General features: G+C 38.8%; 1 protein-coding gene across 2 annotated transcripts; it reads left to right on the top strand.

Moving 5' to 3' along the window:
* The first annotated feature begins 63 nt into the window (after positions 1 to 63).
* LOC126380100 (proton-coupled amino acid transporter-like protein pathetic) lies at positions 64 to 27,994 on the top strand. Of its 2 annotated transcripts, XM_050029326.1 has the most exons (6): positions 64 to 473; positions 21,981 to 22,066; positions 23,391 to 23,531; positions 23,621 to 23,893; positions 24,129 to 24,686; positions 24,836 to 27,994. In XM_050029326.1, exons 1-6 carry the CDS (start codon positions 414 to 416, stop codon positions 25,248 to 25,250), a joined length of 1,533 nt encoding a protein of 510 aa, XP_049885283.1. In that variant the 5' UTR covers positions 64 to 413; the 3' UTR covers positions 25,251 to 27,994. The 2 variants fall into 2 exon arrangements, with proteins under 2 accessions (XP_049885283.1, XP_049885284.1); XM_050029327.1 differs by lacking the exons at positions 64 to 473; positions 21,981 to 22,066 and adding an exon at positions 22,086 to 22,609.
* The last annotated feature ends 3 nt before the right edge of the window (positions 27,995 to 27,997 follow it).

Below are 27,997 nucleotides of genomic sequence, written 5' to 3'. Positions count from 1 at the left end.
GAGCGCCCGGCGCTCCGCCGCCGCTGGCGTTCGCTCCGCGCGTTCGAATGCGCCCCAGTCCGCCGCACCCGCTCATTGCCGACTTGACCGCTAGAGTAGCACCACGCTTCTACTCTAGCCGGCGCGTCTTCCTGTTTACTTTTTAATATACGGTTACATATTTTTTTAAATCACTAAAACTCCGCAAAAGTGAATAACTTAAATTAAAACTGTTTAAAAACACAAATCACTAGTAATTAGTTACGGCAACCGAGTAAAATTTTCGAAAGGCAAAAACTTAGCGGCTAGTTAGACATCTGCGATTTGTAGACAACACATCTCGCTAAGTAATAAAACGCCTTAGATTGCAATTTTGAGCAGATTGTGACGACTTTTACCGATTATTCTACCAGGACAACGAAAAAGGAGTCAAAATGTCGAAAAAACATCTTCACAATCAAGCAGCTATACCCTTAGCGCCGGCGGTATTTAAGGTAAGTGGAGCATTTCTTTTTAGGTACTTACCTACTTACTTACTTCTTCACTCATTGGCGAAATAAATTAGTATAAAATATTGAGAAAGTTTTAAAGTAAGTACCCAACTGCCTACCTAATTTAGGTTCGGAATAAATACTGTAGGTAAAAATATAACCATGCTCTGCGATTATTGAATTTCAGTTTTTTTGCCCGACTGCCCTCAGCAAAGATAGAGTTTTGTATGTATGTAGGTATTTTCAAACACTTAATTTTTGCCCGCCCGATTTGAGTACAACCCTTAGAGATAGCAATGTTGTTTTACAGATACTTTAGGTAGTTATAATTAAACACCTAGTAGTGTTTTACATTTTATAAACAGGGAGGCGGTATTTAAATAGTTTAAAAAGTAGATTTGTCGCGTTGTCCGTCGTCCTTATATTCTCCAAATTCATGCACTCATTTTCCTTGAACGCAACATCGCCGCAACGAGCGGATAACGTAAGTTGTGTAACGCGTTGGTAGCTTGCATCATAATGTGCTGATTCCTCCTGAACCTGAAACATTCATCAATGTTACCGATCTCCTTGCTGAGCGATTGTATTTATGCTGCGCCTCACATAGTACAAGTACCTATTATAGATATCTGACAACATACGGGGAAATAACACCTTTATTCTAGTATATTTTAAGTAGATATACCTATAGGAGTATCCAAGTAGGTATTCTGTTTGATTTCCGCATATAATTATAACACATCTTACGTACCTATTTAAAAAAATACCTAAAAAGAATATTACTTTCGTAAAAAATTGCTCCATAATTTCCAGTATCAAAATCTGATAAGCATAATATTGTCTAATATACGGACTGTAATTAAAATTGGGAAATTTATCTATTGGAATTTACGTGCAAAGGTACCTAGCTACATACCTACTAAGTACTCGAATCAGACGAAAAGTACATTAACTACGTGCTTAATTAATTCTAGATTATATTTTACATTCGCACAGTAGCAACCCTCATAAAACTACAATAAAAATTACCACTATTAAAAAAATGACGTCACGTGTGTGTGTATTTGTGTCTCGGAATGTGCACTGAGGGTTCCGAACCCATCCTATTATTTACTTCCTGAGATACCTAGTCATCCAAGAAGAATCTTGAGAACAATAACTTTCTTTTCCATTCACTTTAATGCATTTTATAAAAGTGAATGGATTTGATAAAGTGCATATTTTTCTTATAAATATACCTATGCGAATATACGACTTAAAATTTTATCAGTATGGAAATGTTTGAAAAATATACGTATCATAAAAACCTTGATAGTCAAAGTTGCTGTATTGTAAGACATGACTTCACGTGACGTACAGACAGACTGGACTGAACATAGGGTTTTCTCTCTTTCAGTTTCCAAACCCTAAATCCGTTGAACCAATCATACTGCATTTTTTCAGAATAATAAAAAATATACTTACTTAATAGGTAAGTACGTTACTTACCTATGGACCGGTTTCTAAACAATAGCTCATTACAATATCAATAACTTGCAGTTTTAAATAACAAAGCTATCATATTTTGTGTTTTTATTCTAATTTTATATTGTCTTTTTTAATTTCACTAAACGTGTGGAGATGAGATTTCTTCTGCAATCAATTTAGAAAAAATTCTTAGCATTTTCTTTTCTGTCGCGAAATAAGGTTTACATTATGGAAAGCAAATTCAGAATAAGAAACTTAAAATTTTCCAATTGTATTCAATTATTCACAGTTGAATCGCGTATTCGGAAATTATAATTTAGTTACTTAGAATGACGTCACTGCACATGGCAGACAGTTTTCCTCATGTTTGAGTTTATATTTGAACAATGGCAACACACTTCTAAAACTGAACAACTCAAACGGGACATTTCTATTCATAGAGTAACCAATGATTATTTTTGTTGATAGATTTTGTACATACATTTAAAAGCTGTACAAATGTTTACTCGTACTCAATATTGTTCATGAATTGTGACGTTGTTGTACATAAAATTTATGACGACAGAAGATCTAGAACACAGATACTTAATTAAAACTAATGTAGCTAGTAAGCCGATGTACTCAATGCCTAATATTATTCCTTTAAATATTTCGTTCGCAGTTACAGTTGTTTGAACTATTTTATAACTTCGTTTCCTGGAACTGTTTTCGTCGTGGTATTATTCCGTTGACTAACGTTCAGTTGGTTTAGGTATAGCACAGGTTAATACCTACACGCCTTGAATAAAGTACAAAGAGATAAGGATTACCTAAATGGCAATAGATTGCCATGTCTTTCTTCTTCTCTCGGTTGGGTTGTGAGATCAGTGATCAACGTTGGTGCCGGGTTACTATTGGACCGCCGAAGGCCCTTATATGGCTGATATAAGTAGTTATTTAAGTAAATCGTAGCCGGAACTAATAAACCGTGCCTGCTATGTCCTAAACTTAACCAAACTAGGAATCTCATTTTTTTATGATTATATCCCCACTGGGGTACGAACCCGGGAGCTCGGTTCGTGAGCCCAACGCTCAATCACTCGGCCATGGATGCCTTTCGTTAGCCCGTTATTGCCATGCCTGGTTTCAGTATTTGATAATGTAATTATTCGCCGTGTGTTTTCTGCGATTCAGGTGTCAAGTACGCATTGTCCAGTGCATTGGTCGCAAGATGACACCTTCTTTATTGTTCATTTAAAGGCAGTTCTCAGAAGAATATCCACCTTAACACCGTACTTGTGAGGAAAAAAAAACTACTGCTGGATTTACTTAATAGTAGGTAGGTACCTACATACCGCATATAATTATGCAGTTTTCCGCTATACTTCCTTTATACTCTTTCAATAATGCGGAAAACAGACTGGAGTATGTGGGTACCTATGTAGTCGCGTGTTTAACGTTCTCGTAGAGCCCTTCCTTAGGTAGGTTGTGGAAGAGTAGAGTCGCTCATAGATAGGGCCAAATTGAGTCTCCGTAGGCATCTACCTATTCTGATAGCTAGCGACATTGATGTATAATATTATGTTATTTTATTGCGCCTCTATTGGTTAACCTCATTGGTAGCACCATGTTCCTTTTTAGCGAGGAACTCCTTAATTTTATGGATACCGTCGGCGATGATTTCCTGACGGCCTATGTTCCATAGCGGATGATGTAGCCATAGCTGTGGTTCTTGTAGGTTCACGTTCCGAACGACTGCTAATAATTCTATGCGATATGTGCCTCCTCGCGTCGAACTTCCCCGTGAAACCCGCGGTGGTTAAAAAGGCTACATTGAAACAATTCATCTAAGAAAGCAATATTGCGCACTTAATTTAAAAGTGCAAATGTCAAATTGCTTTTTAGATTAATTGTCTCTATGTGCTCTTTTTAATCCCCCAGTTAACTATCGTAGAAAATCTCTCACCCACAAACACACTTCACTTGGTTTCGAAGGATCAAATGTTGGGGATGACTGTGTCCTAATATTTAAGTTGTTAATGTTACATTAAGTATGTTTATTACCGTAGTAGATAAAATGTTAATAAAATGTGGTCAGCTGATAGAAAGAAAAATCAATTTGTACATTTCATGTAATAATGTCGATTAGACGCTTACAAAGCATAGTTCCTATACGGTTACATATTACATATTATGTGACGAGTGACTTTTTACAATAGAAATTTATTTCTTTGACGTTTCATGAAAAGTACCGTTGACTAGGTTGTATCTATATTAGGGGGATTTTCAAACAAAAAGACGTACAGAATATTCGTTATTCCTTTCGGGGTGGGCAGAACCCAATTGGAATTGAAGTCCAAAGATGGATAGGTCCGTAACGTACGGTGTAGTTACCAGCTTGTCTCTCATATAGGTAATCCGTCCTGTTCGGGTAGACAATATAGGATTTTTAGACAATTCCAAATCATTTTAAGCTGAAGATAATGATCTTCAATGACAAACAAGGGTACAATTACAGTTGAAGTAGGTTTTGATGGGGGTAGGTTAGCTTTAGATATAAAATGTACAAACGTTTGCATGAAATTTCAGCCTGCGCTTACGCCACGCACTGTTGCCGCCGATTTGTATCCGAAATGCGCACGCGCGACCTCCAAATTGGTGTGAAGAGTATAGAGGAGGCGGCGGTCGCGGCCGCGGGCAACGTCGCTCGCTCGGCGCGCCTCGCAACCCGTCGCTTGAGCAATGGAATATTCCACTGGGTTTCGCCGCGCCCGCGACCGCGCCCGCGCCGCGCCGCCCTGCCCCCTCTACCCGTACCGTACCCCGCACATACCGTTCTCATGGTGGCGCTCCCCATAATAAAATTCATAAAGGATTCTCCAAAACCCGATCCCGCTCAAAGCTTATTGTCAGCGCCTCGACTATCGCGGCCTTATCAAACAACGATTTTGTGATGAGATGAATACATGATTAGTACAAATTCATAACAGTAGCTTTCAGGAAGTAACTACCTACGTCGAAGGCAAGGAATGTCGTTTTTATCCAATTATGATGTATTGTAAGCTATAGTTTACAGGCGTCCGACTGCTAATAAAACATTAATAAGAAGAGATCAAAGCGGGTTACTTAATATTGCCTTCGGCGCTAGCGCCGTCGTCGCCACGCCGCGCTTCGCAGACAAAATTCAGCAGCAAAAAAATAATGGTTTGCAAATTGAAACGCGAATGGAAGGCCGGCTTTGTGCGTTGTTACCTGTGTAAGTAGCCTTCGTGAATCTTTCATTTTTTCCACAAAACAATACCACCTGTTTTGTTGTAATTGTTTCCCTTTCTTGAAAGATCTCGTTCACTAAACAGTCATTCTTTACCGTTTACGAGAATATTGTAGGTACCTAATGAAAGTTATTGAGCATTGTTTGCGTGGTGGTCCCTTTACTATTTATACTCAATTGGATGCCTGTTAATATTGTCAATAATATTGATTGTGATTCACGTACTTCTATTACAAGATCAACAGGACAATTGGTTAGAAGCATACGAGTATTGAGCTGTTAAATGTGTAAAGTTTCATAACATATCTTTAGTTCCTTAGCGGGTTGCGTGTAATAATGAACGCAGGTAAGAAGTATTGTTACGTCGTGGGTGGCGTTGTGATGGAATAGTCTGTCTTACCTACACGGCTTTCACAAGCCCATTGTATATTGACCGCACTTGAAATACTAATAAGGTGCTCCTTGACTCACAGACGCACTGTTTGGTATCTAATATCTACCAACGTGCCAAAAATTACATTTGGTGTAATCGAATAAAATTACTGTCAATATTGTCAATTTTCGGTTTCATTTACATTTTTTCTCGTAATCGTTTGCAACTTGGCTAAGGCCTAAGAATAACGTTTTCCGGTAGCGAGTATCACGAAGATAAAATGGCCGCCAAAAAACTGAACGGGCATAATAATATGTCAGCCCGAAAAAACAACATTAAGCATAAAACAGTTGATCTATTTGTCTTCTTCCCGATCTTCAATTCCGATTGTGGTTAGGTTTATATCCGCGTAAATGATACACATGAACAAAAGATAAACAAGTACATAAAGGTACAAAACGTATTAACAGAAGTTAACTCTTTACATCGAAAGAACTCGACTTCCACAAAACTTATATCAAACACAGACATCTTACGAACTTCGCATATACCCATTGTTCTCGGAAGAAATGAAAAACAAAAAAAATATTGTTATATCTTTTGAAAGGCTCATGTTTTGTGGATGAACTTCTGAGAATTAAGCGGACACGCTGAAAAAGTGTACCTATTTATTTGTCAAATCTTGATAAAGTAGGCACCTAGGTACTTGATATAGTAGTCTCCGCGCCCATCCAGGGGCTTTGTGAGGGGTTACACGTGTCTTCTGATAGCCTGCGGACCTGCCTACATCCCCTCATGATGCGTGCGGGTATGAGATTGTGTATATGTATGTACTTATTATACGGCTTTGATGCCGTTTGCAAAACTGCGCGGGCCTGACAAATTCTTGGCCGCATTCATCATTTTGTTATAATTAAAGTTTTGCTTTTCTTTGTACAATTTGATTTAGCCTAGCTCAGCTTTGCTGTAAATCCATTCCATGCCGTTGTCACCTATAATTGGGGTAACAATTACTTTGTCATTTTGTGCATATCTTTACAGTAAGAGACTTGTTGTTAACTCTGTTGGTGACCTTTTATAAATAAAAAAAGTAATGATCTAGAATTGCGGTAGATTACAATTATATATACGTACAGTCATTGGATACAGAGCGACGAGAATAAATGTATTTTTCAATTAACCCAGACGGAAAATATAAATAACCTCCTCCGTAAATGTACCAATGGAGGAAAATCCCATCAGGAATGACCGTTGAAGTAGGCTTTTGTTCAAAAATGTTTACATCAATCAACCAAATAAAGTTTCTATCTGTATTAAGTTGATCAATGTGCGCAAACCTGCCATAATTTGACTTTATGACTGTACAAATGGTTAGCTATAAATAGATTTGTAATTATGTCTTTTTTACAATAATTTTGTAGTACGTGTTGAACAAGTTCACTATATTAATTTAGTAATTATATTTCACTGTAAATTATGCGTGGATTTGGGTATTACGTTAACCATTCCCTTGATGCGATCATGAAAACGCACCAGGCTAGGTAGTGCCTGATATAAGACAAACGGCAAGAAAAGAAAAATAGATACTTAATATATTAAAAAAGGAGGAGCTCGGTGGCGCAGCGGTAAACGCGCTCGGTCTGCGATTGTTGAAGTTAAGCAACTTTCGCAAAGGCCGGTCATAGGATGGGTGACCACAGAAAAATAAAAACTTTTCATCTCGAGCTCCTCCGTGCTTCGGAAGGCACGTTAAGCCGTTGGTCCCGGCTGCATTAGCAGTCGTTAATAGCCACCAATCCGCACTGGGCCCGCGTGGTGGTTCAAGGCCCGATCTCCCTATTCATCTATAGGGAAGGCTCGTGCCCCAGTAGTGGGGACGTAAATGGGCTGGTGATGATGATGATGATATTAAAAAAAAGAAGTTTATTGCAGTTTCTTTTGGTACATAGTTTATACTGGGTTTGGAGCCACCTTTTAAGCATAGATATGCTTGTATTAGGTGACTCCGTTCTTCCATAACAATGTTCGTAATTGTACCTTACACTAATTGACAGAAGAACTTAAAAAAAAAAATGAAAATGATTAAAGATGAAAAAATTAGCCATGCTTTTATACGTATATCTAATTTTTGAAATTTTTATTTAGTTTGTATTATAATGTAACTTTTCATTGGTATTAGTGCGTGTGTGTGTGTGTGTGTGTGTGCGTGCGTGCGTATTAAGAAAGATTATATCGACTCCCAAGTCTCATCTACGGTGTAAAAATCCTAACACGTTCATTGCTGTACGCTCTCGCATCGATTACCGCGCACGCACAGCCCACAGCGATAAGATAAAGCGCGACTTTGGCTATGGATTTGCTAGTTTATGTTAGGGTTATAACACTCATATAATGGCACTACTGGTTCACTCAGTGAGTACAGATTTTGCTTACTTTTCATGCAATAAAATCTGGTTAAATAGATTATCACTGAGTTCTACAGAACACATTTTAAAATCCCAGTAAATGATATTTATAAGTATGCTCAGTAGAAGTGGCATTGTTTAAGACTGTTGATGGCATTGTGAGGATCTATACCAAATTTAAATCTACTTACAAAAGCATAATTGGATGTATGTTATTTCAGCCAGCACATTCAAATCAAAACCCATAAGAATCGGAAATGGTTTATCGCAGTCGTCGGTCATGTACATGGAAGCGTCCTATAAATTAGTTGTGTAATCATTACCTAGATTGGATCGTCGCAACTGAATTTCGTGATCCAACGCCATAAGTAGTGGCTAGGGCGAAATAGTTGTCGCAACTACTCTCACGCCTATTTCCCACCGGGGTAAGCAGAGACTATGAAATTCCATGAAATCAATTTTGCTTCGATCCTGACACACTTCTCTTGCTTCCTCCACATTCAGAGTTGATCGTACTGAACCTTTTCAAAGGACATTACCAATTTAGTCAATATACGTCCTTCTAGACCGTTATTTTATTCACTCAAAACGTCGCGTTATATCTATGTACGACCATTTACAATATTTTAGTGGATAAATGAATTGAACGCGTGGAAACAAATTACAAGAACTATCATTTCCATTTTGACATGTAGATTCTTGCCTCGGAACGGAAAGCTTTCTTGTTGTGTCAACCGTACTATAATGACTCATATAATCATACCTACATTGGTCTATTCCATCATTGTGCAGACAGAGATGTTATCTACTTATCTTATAACATTATAGATAAATTTTGAAAGTATTCGATAAGTGTAATAGTAATTTTATTTCCTTTAGCGGATTCCTTATCAATGATACAAGGAATATCCCTATCTGCTGATAAAAATATCCTAGAAGCATCGTTATATTCATGATTCATGTGTTCTGCTATCTTGATGGCGATCAGTATACTTATCTTGGAAAATATTTCGTGGGAATATGAGTAAACTAAATATGGTCGGATGACATTGTGAGGTGCGCCGGAAAGCAATGGATGAGACTAGCACAGGACCGGAAAGGATGGCGTGAAAGAGAGGAGGCCTATACCCAGCAGTGGATGGACACAGGCTGAGTAGATAGATAGATGAGTAAACTCGTGTGAGTATCGTATTGACCATGGAAAATTAAAGTAAAGAGAAAATATTGGCAGCGTTTGGGATGAACGAGTGAACCAACTTAGACATTATACATTACAAGTCGTTTTCGAGAGCGTTTACATTACACATTACAAGGGTGACATGCTTATTATAAAAGTTGCCACGTAGATTGCAGTTTCTACTCCTTGAACCGGTTCAAAGCGGCTATACCAGCAATCTTCATTCTGTGTTAACATTCGAAGCAGCACCGTTTATAAATATTACTCATTGTGGTGAGAAAGTTTGTAGTTTGGATCACGTAGTGAAGTATTGTGTAGACGTGGCAGAAGTAATGCCTTGTGTGATCGATAAATTTGTTTAATATTGGTTAGTAAGGTGTTTAAGAGTGTATTCCGGGAAATGCGTGCGAGTCGGTATTGAGGCCGCGGCCGCGCGGGCGCGGGCCGGCGACTCTGGGAATCCAGCACACGTTTATATTCTGCGACGCCGTCGTTTATCAACACGATCATTTGCTGACCAATGACCACTTTCTGCGCATACCTGCGCGAGCGCCGCCGACTACACTGCGGCTAAATAACATGCATTTCGTATCGAGAGTGGAAAATTGACAATCAATTTTCACGGCATCGCTGGTATGATCACAGCGCGTCCGATTGCTTGCACTTTAGCTGCGTGAGCTCTCCAGCCGGTTCAGTCGAATGTACAACCTACACCATAAAATACAACTGCGTTGTTATTCACGTATCGTATGCGTATCTTAGAAAAACACAGTTAGTGCTTAGCTAGAGCTGCAAGGCGCCACTAGATTTAACAGACGCAAGTACCTACTTACTTTCACTTCCGTTCGAGTGTTCTTAAAAATGTTATTACCTACAAGTATAATACATAACTAACACTGCACACGTGATCGCTGTTGGGGTAGATAGAGTCAAATAGTAAGAATACCACATTGCAGACACTTTTGGTACATCAGCTTAAAGAACAACGCCTGTAATACGATTAAGAGTTATGTGCTGAGGAAAATCATAACTTTTTTTTCATCCTTGACCGTCTATGGAACATCTGAAATCTTTAAATGAATTATTTATCACCCTTGTATTTGGGATTTATATCAGAAATATTTAACAGATATAAAAAGTGTCTAATGCAGTAATGCAAAAGTATAATGTACCATAGTACCTACCTACACGTAGGCATTTTTCGTCAATCAGGTTATTTGATTGTACGAGTAATTTCCCTTGTCGGCTATTGTCGTTTTTATATCAAATAATTTGGTTTCGCTCGGTTACGGTTTGGTAACAATCGACTCGGGGACATAGCCCGCGGTCCGCACGGCTCGGCGCGCGGCACTCGAGCGGCATAGAAGCAGGCGCACGCGGCGTCCACGTGGGGGCCTCGTGGTGCGCCGGCGCCGAGCTTTGGAACAAGATCTGTGCGGTTAGCGTCCGACCGACCACACACACACCCGCACCGACCGACTCTACGCATCACGCTATCAGCGCGCGCAGTAACCGGTGCGCGGTGCTCAGCGCGGCTTTCTGACTACAAATTTACCTGCGTCACTGCTTGTTTCTAGATTGTTCCAAGCATTTGTGCGACAAACTGAAACGGTGCAGGAATACAAACAATAAACTATCTGTAGGTAAAATAGGAAGGTTAGGCACCTCTCTATTCGTTCTAGGAAAATGATTAACATTCTGCATTTATAAAAGTCGGAAAGAATATCTACCGTCATTAAAATTAAAATTCTTTATTGATTAGCCACTTAAAATGTGTGTGTACTGGTCAGTATTATAATGAAACAAACGCTAAAAACGTTGAGTACACAATTATATGATCTACATAGTTATTGTTTTGCGTGAATGTGCGGAAGTATCACGACACATCCATAAGTACATACACACTCATACACAGAGCAATGTTCTTGTCTCGCCTTTGAAGTTGAAAACCTGACTTCGTGAAAATAATTACACGTGCGAGTGAGCTGTTGCGATATACAGTTTTAATTATAAGTTTTATTATTTGAAGAACTTCTTACGTTTTCAAATGGGTAGGTATTACGGTTGCAATGGTCGCTTATCAGACCAACGGGGGAACTCGGCTTGATACGCAAATTATCCGTGGCACGTAGTGTTATTGTGGTATTCAGGTACGGCTATTTTAATCCCATTGATTGATAATCCCTTTCCGCTATATCGGTCGCAATTGGATATATTGGAATCACATATTGCTCGAGGGTATGCGGTTGCAGGTACAAAAAAAAAACAGATCAACTTTTCATTACATTACAATGCATGAACCTATAATGTAAACATGAAATCGATGGCGAGTTGCATGCGTTATTGTTTTGTGAATTTGTTATCTACAGTATGTCTGTGCCTCGTTTATAGTGTATCACTATGTTTCATGTTACAAGTGCAGTGTAACTTACTGTCTCAGCAACCTTACACTGCGTTTATTAATCAACTACGATTTATAAACCAAGTGTAATATTACACTGACGTTTGACAACATTAAGAGTATATTTTGTATATCTGGTGAACTATAAAAAATATAACTGCGCATTCTGAATTACTTCATAAGATATCAGCAGAAAATTGAAATGCGTAAAGCTGAAAAAAGGCAAAGGAAATAAAATCTAGTGCTATGCAAATGCGAGACGAATTTGTGAACGAATCAGTCGGTCGATATATGAACAATAAATCTTATTGCTAACATTTATGACTGAATTTAATATAATAATAAAGTTTACCCGGTATTCATCGTCCGAAGGACGTAATATACGATCCCGACGACCCGATTACTCTAGCCATAGAGGCAGCCAATCAGCTCGCGACACCAATCACTTCAGGACCCCGATACCGACCCCGCCGGCGTGGTCGACGATTTCCCTCATTCAGCGCTTATCGCTATCGACCCACTAGGGTCGATTAATTCTTTCAAATATTTTTCCTCTCAGACGACGCCCTGAGCCGAGGTTCGCGCCCAACTGGGCACCCTCAGGCCTGTTGTCTTAAACATTGTACCGGGTGAGAGCCTTCAGCGCTCCCCATTTGTCCGGCCAAGTAGTTAATGCCATCTGCGGCAAATCTACAATAAGTCACGTCAAAAAAAAAAAAAAAACCTGGTATTCATATGCCTATTCATCCAACTAATCCCACTAATGAGCAAAGTAGCTTGGTCGTTGTATGTTTCATACAAAAACTTTCATACACACCCTCACACATACAATTCATCGATAATGTCGCGAATTGACGTATCTGTAAATTTTGGCGAAATTAATTGGTACCTATTGCAATTGTTAATAAGACACAAATCACTTTAGCAAAAAAATCAGATACGTCAGTTAGCAAAGTTAGGGAACTTTTTTCTAGATAGAGTCACAACTTCACAAGTCTTTAAACAGTTTGAAAACGGTGTTAGTGACGATTCAAACTATCGTAGGCGTCGTGGTCTGGGAGCACTGAGAAGAGCTACCGACACCATGCGGTTCTTATTTATCATCTTGGAACGAATCTCAGGCATGACTCTGCCCACCCCGTTAAGGATTACTGACGAGACTGTCGTGTATTATTTGAACTAAATAGGCCCCGGTCACAGGTTGGCCGCTGCAAGGATAATCTCTGCAGGTGGGGATACCTGGCTGATGGTTGCGAGTGTGGAGGATCACCACAAACTACGGCTCACCTTTTGTGCTGCACTAAGTGCCCTAACACCTGCACTATTAAAGACCTTTACGAAGCCACTGACAATGCCGTAAACGTGGCCAATTATGTCAGCAAAAATTGAGTATCGATTGCCATCGACTCGTAAAAAAGAAGAATTAAAACTATAGTGAAACTAACTAACAATCAGATAAAACTGTTGCTCCATGCGAGTTATATCCGAATGCAAATAGCTGTGTGCTAATTTAATAAAAAGCCGCGAACGGGTTATTGGCTACCGTGACCGCCAGCCAGTATTGATTACTTGCAGTCCAGTGTAGGGCCAACTCCAGGGGTTGCGAATCAAATTAGGTTCACCAGGATCTTTAAGTGTAATTACACAATTACATAAGTTCGTTAGATTCAAAGGCTGTAACGTATTGGGGGCGTAATGAGATGGGATTTTTTGTAATGGTTAGATGTACGCGTTCACACAGAAATCGGCCTCCGTGGTCCATTGGTTTGTGCGTTGGGCTCACGATCCGGAGGTCCCGGGTTCAAATCCCGGTGAGGACATATCATAAAAATCACTTTGTGATCCATAGTTTGGTTAGGATATTAGATACAGGCTGATTGCCCGAAAGTAAGATGATCCATGCTTCGTAAAGCACGTTAAACTGTTGGTCCCGATTGCTACTTACTGATGTAAGTAAGTAGTCGTTACATGACCTTTGGCGGCTCAATAATAACCCTGACACCAGGGTTGATGGGGTTGGTAATCCACCTCACAACCCGCACGATAGAAGAAGCGAAGAAAGACACAGAAATCCAAGTCCACCTCTGAAAGCTATAAACCTTCGCAGTGGTGCCGGCTTTGTGTGCATTGCTTTAGAGGTGCATTCGCCATCTGCAGATTCCAAGGACATTTCTAGTGTCCTAGTTTCTAGTTCCTATCCGGCAGGACACGAGTCACAAGTTATCAATAAGAGACCCCATAACCACTGGTATTCTCTAGATGAATTTATCAAGAATCGCATAGTATGGTTCCAAGTTATGAGATGTATCAATAACATACGCGGCCAGTCTGGGGGTTGCCAGAAGTAACGAAGTTAGTAGACCAGATAGGTACTTACTAAACATGTGGGTGCTTTATTTATTCAAAATAATACCTAATATAAGAAGGAGTTGTGTAGGAGGTATTGTAGAGAAGAGGTCAGGGACGTTTAGCCTCTTGCCCACAGACATTCAATACTTATGTCTGTGGTCTAGCCAACAGAAAGTCTTGGAAACACATCGTTGTGCCTTTCGCTGTATCTCGCAGGTGGTTGCTTCGCGCACATCTGGGCACCCTCGAGGTTGTTGTCTTAAACGTACCGGGTGAGAGCCCTCATCGCTCCCTACTTGTCCGACCAAGTAGTACCTACATTCCATTTGAGGCAAACCCACAATAAGTTACATAACGTAACAAACACTTTATTGCACAAACAGGAAAAAACAAAATACGAAAACAAAAGAGAAATAAAATGAGTGCTATAGGCGGCCTTATTGCTAAGTAGCAATCTCTTCCAGGCAGCCTTTAAGTATAAGGAGATATAATATAGCAGGATAGTGCAGCATGGGAATACTTGTACGTCAATAAAGAAATGTCTACACCCAGTCCAGAGAGAACTAAAGATCGTAGACGAAAATAGTTTTTAAATGCAAATAGTTTTCCTTTAGCTCCAACTAAAAGATATGTGATAAGAGTACTATTTTACCCATACCTATTTAAGAATAGGATTACAATCTAAACCTCGGTGAACTACACTCTTGTGTTTATGTATGACCCAAATAAACAAACCTTGTCTAGTAGATATCTTTTTGGTTAGCTAAACACAAAAAAAATCAAATAAGCATTTCACAAAATCCTTTATTTTTAACATTAACACAGCTTGAAGTGCGAATGAAAAGTATTCATAACTGGATCTTAGTAAATCGTGATGGGATTGACGCGAACTGGTTTCAAGGGTGGGGGTGCCCCCATCGCATGCCAGGCTTGGCGCCAAGGGGGACCGGACCAGACAGTGACGTCACATAGATACGCCACGTGGTACTTCCCCCGACGCATCCTGCGTAACGTGCTTTACGTACGATTTAGAAATGGGGGCTAAAAACAAATAGTAGAATCATATATTATGCACACATTACAGTCGTGCGTGTATGAAGCGAGAGAAGTGTGTCAGGATCGAAGCCAATGGAATTCTATAGTCTCTGCTTACCCCGGTGGGAAATAGGCGTGAGTTCATGTATGTATGTATGTATGTAAGTACATTTATTAAAACATTATTGTATTTATAATCATTAAAAAGGCCACATCGAATTCATTTAAAAAATGCAATATGGTTTCATTTATTGATACTCTGCGCACTTACTTTTATAAGTATGCGCAAATGTCAAATTGCACTACTGTAGTCAAATTGACTACCTTTTCTCCGTTTACAAAGTTAGCGCTTTTTGAACGTCAAAAATTAAATTACATATTATGTAACTAGCTGTAAAACTACTACCACATCGGAATCTGTAACGCTGAGGGAAACACGTGGCCAGAAAACCTCCCAGCACGGAGCCCTAGTCCTAGTAGTAGAGTAAAATCAAAGTTGAAAGGGAATTACAATAATTGAGGTATAGTTTATATCTAGAATGTTATATCTCTGTGGACCAGTTTTAGTTTGGTATCGATATAGCTAAACGGACAGCATGCTTGGACGACGATATACTTAGGGTAGTATTAATAAACTAATCTCAGCTTCGAGACTGCCCTCAAGATCATGTCAATGTCTTATATAAAAACAGGGACTTAAGCATCATCTTAAGGGCAGTCTCAGCTGAGATTAGTTTCTTAATACCACCCTTAGTTATCCCAGTGTAACTTGCTTGTGTCATGTGTGCTAGAATGAATTCAGCAAGTGAAATCATTTGTGTTGTAAGTAGTAACCGGAACTGACGGCTTGACGTGCCTTTCGAAGCACGGATCATCTTAATGTCCTAACCAAACTACGAATCACAAAGTGGTTTTTGTGTTATATCTCCTTCAGGATTAGCGCCCGGGACTTACGGATCGTGAGCCCAACGCTCAACCACTGGACCACAGAGGCGCTTAGAGCGCTTACAGACCGGCGACGATGGTGTTGAGGATGTCGTCGTCATGAGACGACGGCAAACGCTCAGTTGTGACGTTTCAGTGCGCCATTGCAGTGTAGACAATGCTAAAGCACGAAAATTTTGCAAGTAGTAAAGAAAAAATAACATCAAAAAAACCTTTTTGATAAATAAATCTACAATGATATACAACCGTATATCATTGTAGATTTATTTATAAAATATTATATAATTTTCACATATTTTGTTGACGTTGAAAACCTGTTACCAACAGCAAAAGCGACAAAGCTTTTGCAAATAAATAGGTATATTAAGAGGTACCCAACTACCCAGTAACAGTAACAAGAGAAAGAGCACGTCTAATCTCCGAGACTATTTGACAACTATCACACACATCGCAGCCTAGCGTTTGCCGTCGGCACGTCGACGACGTCGTCGACACAATCGTTCTAACACGTCGTTGGTCTGTAAGCGCCCTTATTTGTGTATTGATTTTCTTCTCATACTTACAACAATTACACGCAATATAGGTAAATGCTAACGACGTGTCTGCTATCCAATACCGTGAAAAGCAGATTTATGCTAATTTAATATGCCCACCACAGCCCATGGGTTTTGTTATGTCCCACAATAACAGAGTAATAAGCGTTAACGATAATGATTTGCACAAACGTCAAATCAATTAATTTCCATGTAGGTGGATATGAGCAAGCAATAATATCAGCATATCAAGAAATAAGACCAAATTACGCGTATGATATCAAATTGAGCATAGGTATCTGTCACTACAGAGCCACTGAGCGATGCACTGATTAGAACGACCTTGTCAACATCACGCGGAAGTTGCCGGTAAGATACTCCACAAGAAATGGTGGCCACGATTGTAACGTTACACGGACATAAAGTAACTTTTCAAGCCTTAGAGAATGTTGTACTTCACCATGTGATCCATCACTTGACAGATACAAAAATAGAAAGTTATCTCGCTCCTCAATCTGGTGTTGACTGCTAAGGCTTCTCAGATAGCTTGTTTATGTTTTAAAATTACTAATGATTAATCAAATCGTTAATCAAATTTTATCTAACATATGACATAAAAGCAAACTAAAAACGGTGTGAGCGAAAGCTTTGGGAAATTACGCACGTTAACATTGACTGATAATGAATATTAGGTAGTCAGTGATCAGGAGTGGATCGAGTAACAAGGTGTCGTGGAGTCGACAGACTGGGATAAATGGGGCACTATAGATTTGCGACATAGCATTTTGGACTTTAGGAAGAGACCACACATTTTTCTAAGTCATGGCCAATGTAAGTACTCAACGTGTATTTGAAAATAGATCTTGTACCTACCATACACGCGGTGAAGTCAATTTGAAAAATCTGCGTTGTCGTAAGTGTCAGCTTCCGGTAGAGCAAGGCCATGTTATTCAGAGCCGTGACGCGGCTTTGTGTCTCCTGCCTCCATTCAGCTCAGCGCTCGACCCACAAACGCTGTGACCTACACCGCACCGGTTTGATTGATAGTTCCTACGGAAGCCAAAGGAACTGCAAGCAATGTGTGATCTGTGTCTATCGAGTCGAATACTTACTCCTGAATGTAGACTGAAGAATGTTGACGCTTGTGCCGTGCCGTATCCATAATCATAATAAAAGCTAGTTAAGTATTTCTCATAAAAGTATGATACGGTTTCAATTAAACTGACCAAAAGCAACTACTTATCGATTAAACAAGGAAGAAACTTTGGTGGCTAACCAGAAAATAATTAGTTTCCAATCGTTCAACCGCTAAGTTTCTGCTCTACCTACCTGGAGAGCGCTAGCATTATGTTGACTCGGGATTAAATTTAGAAATTTCTTTTGCGTCGCAAGACTGATGTGAGCGACAGAGGATACATCACGTGGTCAGCTGAGACCACTCCAATCGATTGTCCAGTGTTATATACAAAGTCTTGTTGATGCTCTGAAAACTTTTAAAGCGAGTGTCAATCAATGCCCCTGACAGCGACCTACCTTCGCCAACTACATAAAAAACTCAATGTACAAATGACAAACCTTTCACAAGATACCTTCCAATTTACTTAGATGTTTTTATGTTTGTTTGGTTGTTTGCTCGCTGGAATGTGTTCCGTGGGAGTCGATCGTCACGCGTGGCCGCCCAGGGTCTGAGATTTAGATGATTGGTATTTGGATGTGAGTGCTGGTTTCTCCCCCCTCGATATAGTCATCACTTCTAAGTGCTAAATCATCATGATCCGGCTCAGCCCGGTGGTTCGATCAATTTCGCATAATGAACCCGGATACATGTAGGACATAGGTGCCCTCACACGTGGCCCCTGCCATCCCTCCCCCCCACCCCCCCCCCCCCCCCCCCCTTATCTTCGCAACGACACTAGGTCCTTGATTTGCTCAGTCACAAATAAATTCGAAGTTGTTTCGTCACTGATTTTGATACGTTAACTAGATAGTGCTAAAACATCAAACTTACAAATTGGCACTGCCATTGTAATATTTGCGTTTGACGTTAAGCGAGTTCTTACGCTCCTCCTAAACGTATCTGCAGGAAATTCCGGAATAGACGTTAAGTAGGTAACTCTAGTCATTTTAATAAATAAGTAGGTAATTCCAGGAAGTTATAATACCCTTGATTCAGTATTCGAAATTTATGTTCGTTTTTCAAACTACGTTAATTAACCTGGCGAAGAATCCTAGTTGCCTATATATCAACACTTTCACTAAGCTTAAAATAAAATAAAGAGTGAACGTCTTATGTACCTAATGTAAATATACAGTCAATTAATAAACGACCTATGTATGTTGGCCTTTAGCCAAAAAAGTTGTAGCTAATATTTTACTGGTTCTTCTTACGCTTCCAGATTTAAAACAGCGGTGGGTGTGTCGTGAATTTATATAATATTATTTTTATTTACTTATCTCCCAAGGCGCAAACAAAATCTATTTTAGAGTTTTATTTGGAAACAACACAAAGATAGTTCGTCCGCCCTGTAGCTGTTTAATAAACGGTTGTATTAGTAAATACAAATCAGACTGGAGACACGACTGCCTGTCTAATTAGTACTGTACATTTCTAGAAATGAAGGCACGTCTCATGTTTAACAGTCGTGACTTCACGTTATAATACCATAGCCGTAGGCGATTGTAATGTGCTTACAGAGTTTATTTTCATGCTGCTACGTCGTCGGGAGGCGTGTCGGTTCTGCAAATAATTTTGTCCTGTCCTTCAGGGGCCTTGGTGGATGATTTATATCGATGTGCGCACAAACCATAATCAAACAATACGTACCTTATTATCGTCATAGATCACAAGTTATATTACCTATTATAGCCTCATGACGAGGAGTACAATACAGTGGCCATGATATGGTAGCAGCAGCTCGTACATAATAAGTGTCGTGATACAGACTGTTGACATTGGCAATGTATTAGCAACAAATATTTACCCGACGCTTTATGTGACGACAGGTTGGTCAGAAATCCGCGCGTACGTCATCAGCTTTATATTCCTACCTAGAACAAAATTATATCGCATTGATACTTCGTAGAATAGTAGTTAGAATCCATATTCTTATTTTAAGTGAATACTCATAAATAACAGTACTTAAATATTTCGCAATGTCTTATAAAAGCTCTGCCTGTCCCTTCGGATGCACGCGTGATGCTATGTTGTCTTAACTTATATTAACAATAGTTATTTAAATTAGTAGAATTTTGGTCTGGCACGTAGATTTAGTTTTTTTTGCGCGCATATCTATGGTCTGGCACTCGCCGCGCCGGCGGCTGCCATCGCGGCGCACGGCACGTTCGCTTCGGCCACTCTGGTTTTGCGCTGCTTCTAAGTATCAGTAGGTACTCTACTTGCCTTAAATTAACAAAAACTTGTATACTTAATCAAGATATGGGGTTTTCAAAATTATAGTATTTTATAGTATCACTTTTAAGTAAGTACCTATAGTTTTTCTAGTTAAGGTTTATAAAATTATGGATTTTCATTATTGTGCCAAGTACCCTATACGTTTTCATACATGCACTTTCTTACCGGGACATTCATCTATCTTAAGACTTACGAATTATATTATAAACTAGCTTTGGCCTGCGGCTTTGGTCGCGTTAAATTCGGGGTAACATTGTTCCCCTTTCCTAATGTACCAATTTTTAGCTTCCTACCTCAAAAACTGCGAAAAGTTCCTTATACAATTTCACCCCACATTTTAGGGAAGTGGGGGGTTAGAAAGAAACAAAAAGTAGCCTATGTCACTCTTCATCCCTTTAACTATCTCCGCTTAAAAATCACGCCAATTCGTCGCATCGTTTTGTCGTGAATGACGGACAAACAAACAGACAGACACACGCATTCTCTTGCCCATATATAATATTAGTATGGATAAACGGCTTACACTTAATTGCTATCAAATTGCACCCATGTATGTCACAAGTCACACGTTAAACAGAGCGCATCTACATTTGCATCCCCAAGCTAGATTCAATCATGTAAATTCCCCATATAACCGTATCAGCATCTGACTTCGTTACAACGTACATGACTTTCTGTCTGCCCAACTAGATTCTGAATATTTTTGCATATTCATCCATATTCAAATTTCCATAAACAATGCAGATTTCAGCTGAATAGTTTTTAACGCACTACTGCTTTATTAAGAGTCATTGATTTCTAAAGTTATCGTTTGTTACATTACATGTTTATTACATAACACACAAGTAAACGATTTTATACTTTAGATGGCATTTGATTGTAATGTGTTGAAGATGCTGATATGTAGACGTGACAAACGTGTCAACTGACAACGGATTTGCGGCAATACAACACGTCGACAACTCGTTCTTTCCCATTTATAATTCGAAACCAGTTCAATCCAGTCCGCACACAATAACCGCGGCCTCCACAGATTGCCAGACAACATTTGGTGGTTCTTGTCCCTTCTTAATAAAGCACTAAATGTTTTGACCGTCAACCAATCCAGGGGGAAGAAATTTGCATGCACACACGGCATTAAAGCACTATGACTCATTCCAGTTAGGGTTTATAAAGGAAATGGCCCCTCGTTGAATATTAACGCATAATTATGTAGGTTACTTTACTTTCTCACTTCACTTGCAAATCGTGATGCTTTGAAAAGCCTCGCACGCTAAAACAGTACAAGTAGTATGAAATATTACGGAAATATATAAAGTAATTGTTTATTAGATTTATATTTAGATGTAAGATTTCAGCTAAGTATTATATTAGACGTTATTATAATGCTCACACCGCATACGGACAAGTCCTCTAAGATTTGCGAGTCGCTCCGTTCGGACACGGGAGCGTTTGCTATAAATACTCTCCCGAAATAGCAGAGCGTCGTCACGTGCCACAACAGCAGACCTATGAGCTCAAACATGTGTGCCAGATCCTGAAGACGTCATCAAGCGTCACCAACTTCCTCTAATAAGCTCTAAGGCCGCCCAATATAAACGCTAAAAACAAACACTTAACTAACAAATATCATTCCAAATAAATAGCAGAATGAAACCTAGACTTCAGTGTGCCATATTTTCAAGAGTCATTTTTTTCTTCTTGAGCCGTAGTAATGAAATCTCTGCGCATGAGTCCAGCCGTGCAGTAATTGGCCAGTTATTATATACTTATCAACCGACCGGCGTGTGGCGCCCTCTTACATTATCCATATTCGATGCCTGTAGATAGGTAGATCAGTCTTTATTTCGGCAGCATATAACAGAACTTGACTAAAAATGTGAAACGCAACATGAAATAAGTATTTGCTATCTTAGAATGACTAATGTTATAAAATTAAATGACCTTACCTATATTGAAACTGTTCAAACAAAACGTATCGTTATAGTAATTCGGCCCGATTTATAGAAAATGCGATTCAAAACGTACCTAATAAATAAAATAGATTTACAACAAGCAGACGCAGCGAACTTTCTTAAATTATATATTATACTTAATAAGTATCTGTGAAAAGTATGTTTCGAGGTCAGTGAATGCTAATAATGTGCTCTTTTTGTTTTTCAGAAACCTCAAATGCGGCCCATGATAGCCGAATATGATCCAAAGAAAAAAGGAGTCAGAAATGACTTATCAGATGTCGTTATGGTCAAGTAAGTGGTCTTTTGTTCCTATTGGTGTTGCTCTCAACTTGTAACTACATTCGATCGATCATTAACTTCGCTTTAACTGCCTGTAACAGTGTTAGACATTAAATTTGGTATACCTACTTATGAACCAAATTGTTGTTTACCGCTTAGTTAGAGTCTTAAAGAGGCATCGAAGCATGCTTTACTGCTTGGTTTCATTCAACAGCAAGTTATGTTTGATTTGAATTATGTTGGAATTGCATAACGGAATAATGTTGTCCTTTTTGTTCAACAGGATGTCGAAAAGAAAATTAGTAGACTTTCGAGTACTTATATTTTTCTTTAATAAAGGCTCTTTTGCCCGAATGTTGATGTTATATGTATTTATTGCCATGTTTTGTCGTTATAATGGTATTTTATATTGTATGTTGACTGTTAAGTACTTGCTCCCTATATCGAGCTAAATGCTCGCCGCCGTACGGAGTCGTTCCGGGAAGACGTGTGCAGCTTCCACAAGATTAAAGTCGCTCGTCGACCTTGATCGTCTTGCAATGGACTTATACACCGGTACATCACTCCATTTTATGGTTTCAATTTTGTTTATTTAATTTGTTTTGTCTGTTCTGGTAAAGATTTAAATCAATATCTGAATGAGAGTGTTCGCATTCGCCGACGTCGGGAATGACCGCTCGGCGGGTGCGGGGCGCGTGCGTCACCTCTGTTCAGGCTCGGGATTGGCCAATAAACTGTTGCGTTTGTCAAATTTGATTTAGCTTTATGAATTCACTTCAAAAACCTCCTTCTTTAATTATTTATTTTATGTTCTTCTTGTAACGTAATGGTATCACTTTTAGAGACATACACCAGAGTTAGTTTTATTTGAAATTACATAGACAACGTAAAGCTGTATTGAATTTAACAGTTTTGGCCATGATTTGTAAATGCCGAGTCTTAATCGAGTGAATCGCACAAGTCATGCTTTGAATATTATTTTGGAGACCATAATAAATGTATCACACTTTACACATCAACACTTACAATAACTAAAGATACCTACACACACACCGCGAGTAATTAACAGTTGCCACGATGTAGCTCCGCGCGTAGAGTCACAGTCGATGTCACACTCTCTCCACCACTCGGCAATCATTTTCTTGAACAAGCTTGAAATGTGGCGCTTTCTGTGTTATCACCACCATTACGCTTTTATACGATTTTGTTGTGACCTATTCAAACTACACTTCTACCATCACTCACTTAACTTACCTCTAAACAAATACCTTATGTAGTTTTAAGGGTAACAATTACTGCACACGCTATAACATTTTTTTTGGGGAAATTTCCACAGGTATAAAGTTGACCCAAATGAAATCCCAGCGGAACAGCAGGCTGGGTCCACCCTGCCGCTCATGGAGATCCCGGGCAGGGACATTGAGGCAGATGAGGATTACAACCCCTTCGAACACCGAAAACTCGCTCATCCTACATCGTAAGTATCACAGACATGATTATTGTATTCATTACGAACGTTGTAGGAATCAAATGAAAAGTAACGTAACATTATTTCGTATTTTCCAGGGACATGGATACATTAATCCATTTGCTGAAAGGTTCTCTCGGTAGCGGGATCCTGGCCATGCCCGAGGCGTTCCACAATGCCGGCCTGTACTTCGGGCTGATAGCCACCTTCGCCATCGGCGGCATCTGCACCTACTGCGTGCACGTGCTCGTCAAAACGGCGCATGAACTCTGCAGACGGATACAGAAACCTTCGCTGGGTTTCGCAGAAACTGCTGAAGCGGCGTTCTTGGCTGGCCCACCGGCCGTCCATAAGTTCTCAAGACTTGCTAAGTAAGTATACAAATCAGCCAAAGAAACAAACAACACAGCCATTCAAAGTACTTACTTCTATTTTTTAATGTCCCTCGGTAATCATCGCATTTCCATTTTCATGATTTATACCTACCTTATTGTTGCTTTGTTTCGTAGACACTAACTAACTGCACTGTAACTTCCTAGTTAAAAAGTTGAAAATCTGATTTCCTGATAAAAACCCTTATAAAAACGGATGTTTTCTTATTTTCAGGGCTATAGTAAACTGGTTCCTGGTGATCGACTTACTTGGGTGTTGCTGCGTTTACATTGTCTTCGTCTCGAAAAATGTGAAGCAAGTTGTAGACTTCTACGCTGAGAGTAGCGATTGGTTACCGCACGATATGGATGTCAGAATTTACATGGCTATACTTCTACCTCTATTGATCTTGATGAATCTGATAAGGAATCTGAAATATCTGGCGCCTTTCTCGATGATTGCCAACCTTCTCGTGGGTACTGGTATGGGTATCACCTTCTACTACTTGTTTCAAGATGTTCCGAGCATCAGTGAACGCAAGCCTTTTGCCGGCTGGGGACGCTTGCCTACCTTCTTCGGAACTGCCATATTCGCTCTTGAAGGTATTGGCGTTGTGATGCCTCTAGAAAACAACATGAAGACCCCCACCCATTTCATCGGATGCCCCGGAGTGCTCAATTTCGGAATGTTCTTCGTCGTATCGTTGTATGCTTTTACTGGATTTTTCGGATACCTGAAATATGGAGATGATACTAAGAGCAGTATTACGCTGAATTTGCCGCAAGACGAAGTGTGAGTATTTGCATTAAATTAAGCTACTCTTTCTTCCATTTTTTTGGCTTCTTTTGTAACCTGTCTATTGTTTCTTATTTTCTTTGTTACTTACACGAAATAACTGACCTGTTAAAAGTTTGCTAACAAATTTTCTGTGATGGTTGCAGATTGGGACAGTGCGTGAAGCTGATGATCGCCGTAGCTATTTTCTTCACATACAGCCTCCAGTTCTACGTCCCCATGGAGATCATCTGGAAGAACGTTCGGCACTGGTTCGGCGCCAAAAAGAACCTGGCTGAGTACAGTATAAGGATTGGCATCATCATTTTGACCTTATGTCTAGCTATAGCTATTCCAAATTTGGGACCATTCATTTCTCTAGTAGGCGCTGTATGCCTGTCATTCCTCGGTTTAATATTCCCGGCCGTTATCGAAACTGTTACCTTCTGGGACAGACCTAACGGCCTCGGTAGGTTCAACTGGGTGCTGTGGAAAAATATATTCATGGTATCGTTTGGAATTTTGGGCTTCCTATCAGGTTCCTATGTAAGCATTGTGGCTATAATCAACGGGGAAGAGTAAAAACAGACTGCGTTGATATTGTTTTAATGTTCTGTACCACACGGAGTAAAAACGTAATATTTCCGTTTTCTGTTATCTGACTATAATTTTGGGAAAGTTGTAGAATATTGACGTTGATTATGTACCTACGTGTTTAGTTTAATAATATCCCTTGAGGAGTTGGTCAGATTGCTAAACCATGTAAGAAAGTAGTAGGTACCTACTTATATCCGTGTATCTAATTTAACTAATGAAATGACACAAATATAAATTGTTCTAAATTACTTCGGGGTACCTATTCTAAAAATGACATAAATATCGATATTCCTATAATTAAAGAAGGACTGAGAGTGAAATCACGAACTAGGATTATGGTACTGAACACTTACTATGCGGGTTTATCCCACTCTTGATTGTGTTATACATTAAGGCTCAAATCTGATTATTTAGAGCTTAGATATATTGTAACCTTTTGCTTATAGTTCTTTGTATTTTGATTTTTATAATTTTTATGTAAGTACGTATATATTACGATATAGCTACTTTTTAGCTTTCCGTAATGCTCAAATGCTATTGTTTGAGATTAGTATTATAGTTACTTCACTTTTGAGTTTCTGATAGGTTTAAAATGTATTTAAGTAGGCCTGGTTTATGCAGGTTGTGTTGTCGTTTTTATTCTATTGGAAATCCCCGCGACCTATTTGAAATATCATTGTTTAGCCCCGAATCTCTGTAGCACTTTAGAGTAGGTAAGCATTTAGTAGATAAATTAATAAATTTATGAATGTGAGAATTTTTCTAGTGCATTATCGAAATGTGATACGTCTAGGTTATTATAATATGATAGAAAGGCATGAATTGCGGTTTACCTATAAGAAATCAACTATAAAAGATTGTAGGTAGGTATGTTTCGGACTAGACGTACGAAGGGCAACGTAGTAAACGAAAGATACTTTACGATATATTCTTTGTGTAGTCTCGACGAATATGAAAATAATTATAAAATAAACGAGGCATGAGTAATACATACTAATACATATCTCACGCACTTCACTTTTGGGGTATTTCCGTGGGGTCGAGTGCTGAGCACTTCATACCTCTAATAATTACCCCACGCCAATCAAACGTCAATTTAAAGTTGTTGCTTTTACGATAATTTGACGCAGTTGTTATCTTCTTGGTAAAAGTACCTATGTTCTGTACTATGTATAAGTACAGTAAAATTGTTGACAGCGCCAGGAAGAACCTGGATCGCACGATGGACCCCATCGTTATTAGGACGCAGTGCAAAGTTGTACAGAAATGTACTGGCAAATTCAAACCATTTTTATGCCAAATCTATTTTTAGCTTCAAGTACTTTTTTCTTTTACTTAGTCATCTGCCGTTCCTTGAGCAAATGAAATTAATGCTCGTGGAACGGCAAATGATTGATATGTTAATTTTGATGTTTACTGATTTAAGACAGTTGACTATAAATTCTACACATATAACATCAAAGAACTTTGTTCTGCGCCTTAATAAATTAAAACAATATTTTAGAGCCAATCGCCGTTTTTCATAAAGCATATTTTGTGATATTCTAAAGGCATTTCTGTACCAAAAACCTAAGTGTATAATTATCTGCGTACCTATATAGTATAGATATTCATATCAAGCTTGTTTGAACATTTTAAAACTTTTAGGCATTTAGTTAAGGTACAATGATAAGATAAGATTATGTTTACAGTTGTCGAGTTCGTTTTGTCGTTGATGTTATATTGTCATTGAAGTGAAGGCGGACGTACCAACATCATTGGTCGTACCCCTCCAGTCTCTGCTACGGAAGCCGGCTTACCATCTACAAAATACCCACTATTCTCACCTGCAAAATAATATTTGTAACCGCCCTTGACCTTAAAATAAAAATTGAATACATTGGATTTCAAAAGGGACATTGCGGACAATGTCTTAATGAGCATCTTGCGCTCTCGTTATGAGACAAGTTTCTGTAAGAATGGGTTTTACCCGTCCAGTTTTAAAATCTAGAAGATAGGTTGTAATGAACGATCTATATATAAACCTCTCGTAAATTCTCTCTGTAGTAACTATACTGAATTGGTGACGATTCACACTTATTAATCGTAAATTCACCTACTGTCCTTGTCATACAATAAAAACTTTGATGAACTTGCTATTAAGAGTTAATGAATGGTCCTATTACTTCATTCAAACTAGATAAGTAATTATTTATGTTCCTTAATAAATTTAGACTCAGCGTTAACGCAATGCGAACATTTTTATTCGTTTAATATAATACTGAAAATTATTGAAAATGATTATTATCGCATCTAGGCCCTTTTGCCTAGTGTTATGTGAGTCATTTGTAGTTAGATTAAATAAGTTATGATACCTAATAGTAGTAAACAGATCTGACGATATACTTGGTGTGATGCCGCTTCATTTGCCCGTATTAGCAAAATCTATTTGGTCATTGTTCGTACATACCACTTCTTAATAACTCAAGTTGATTAATGTAATAAATTATACTGAATAAATTTATGTAACGCCGTTCAGATAAAATGTTTTTGATACTTAAATTTTACATACAGTTATATCTACTAGGGCTGTATGGTATAATGAGTATACAACAGTATAATATTTAAAGATCATTCCTAAGAAAGTATATTTTGGTATGAAGTACGTAGTACCTAAGTACCAACCAACTTATTCTAGATAGTAGTGGTTGTTTTGTTACAGTATTAAAAATAAATCAGTTTTAAGATAATCC

Source organism: Pectinophora gossypiella, chromosome Z, assembly GCF_024362695.1.
Source record: "Pectinophora gossypiella chromosome Z, ilPecGoss1.1, whole genome shotgun sequence".
NCBI lineage: Eukaryota > Metazoa > Arthropoda > Insecta > Lepidoptera > Gelechiidae > Pectinophora > Pectinophora gossypiella.
Note: the sequence above shows the minus strand (reverse complement) of the source record. Positions and strands in the feature narration are given on the sequence as shown.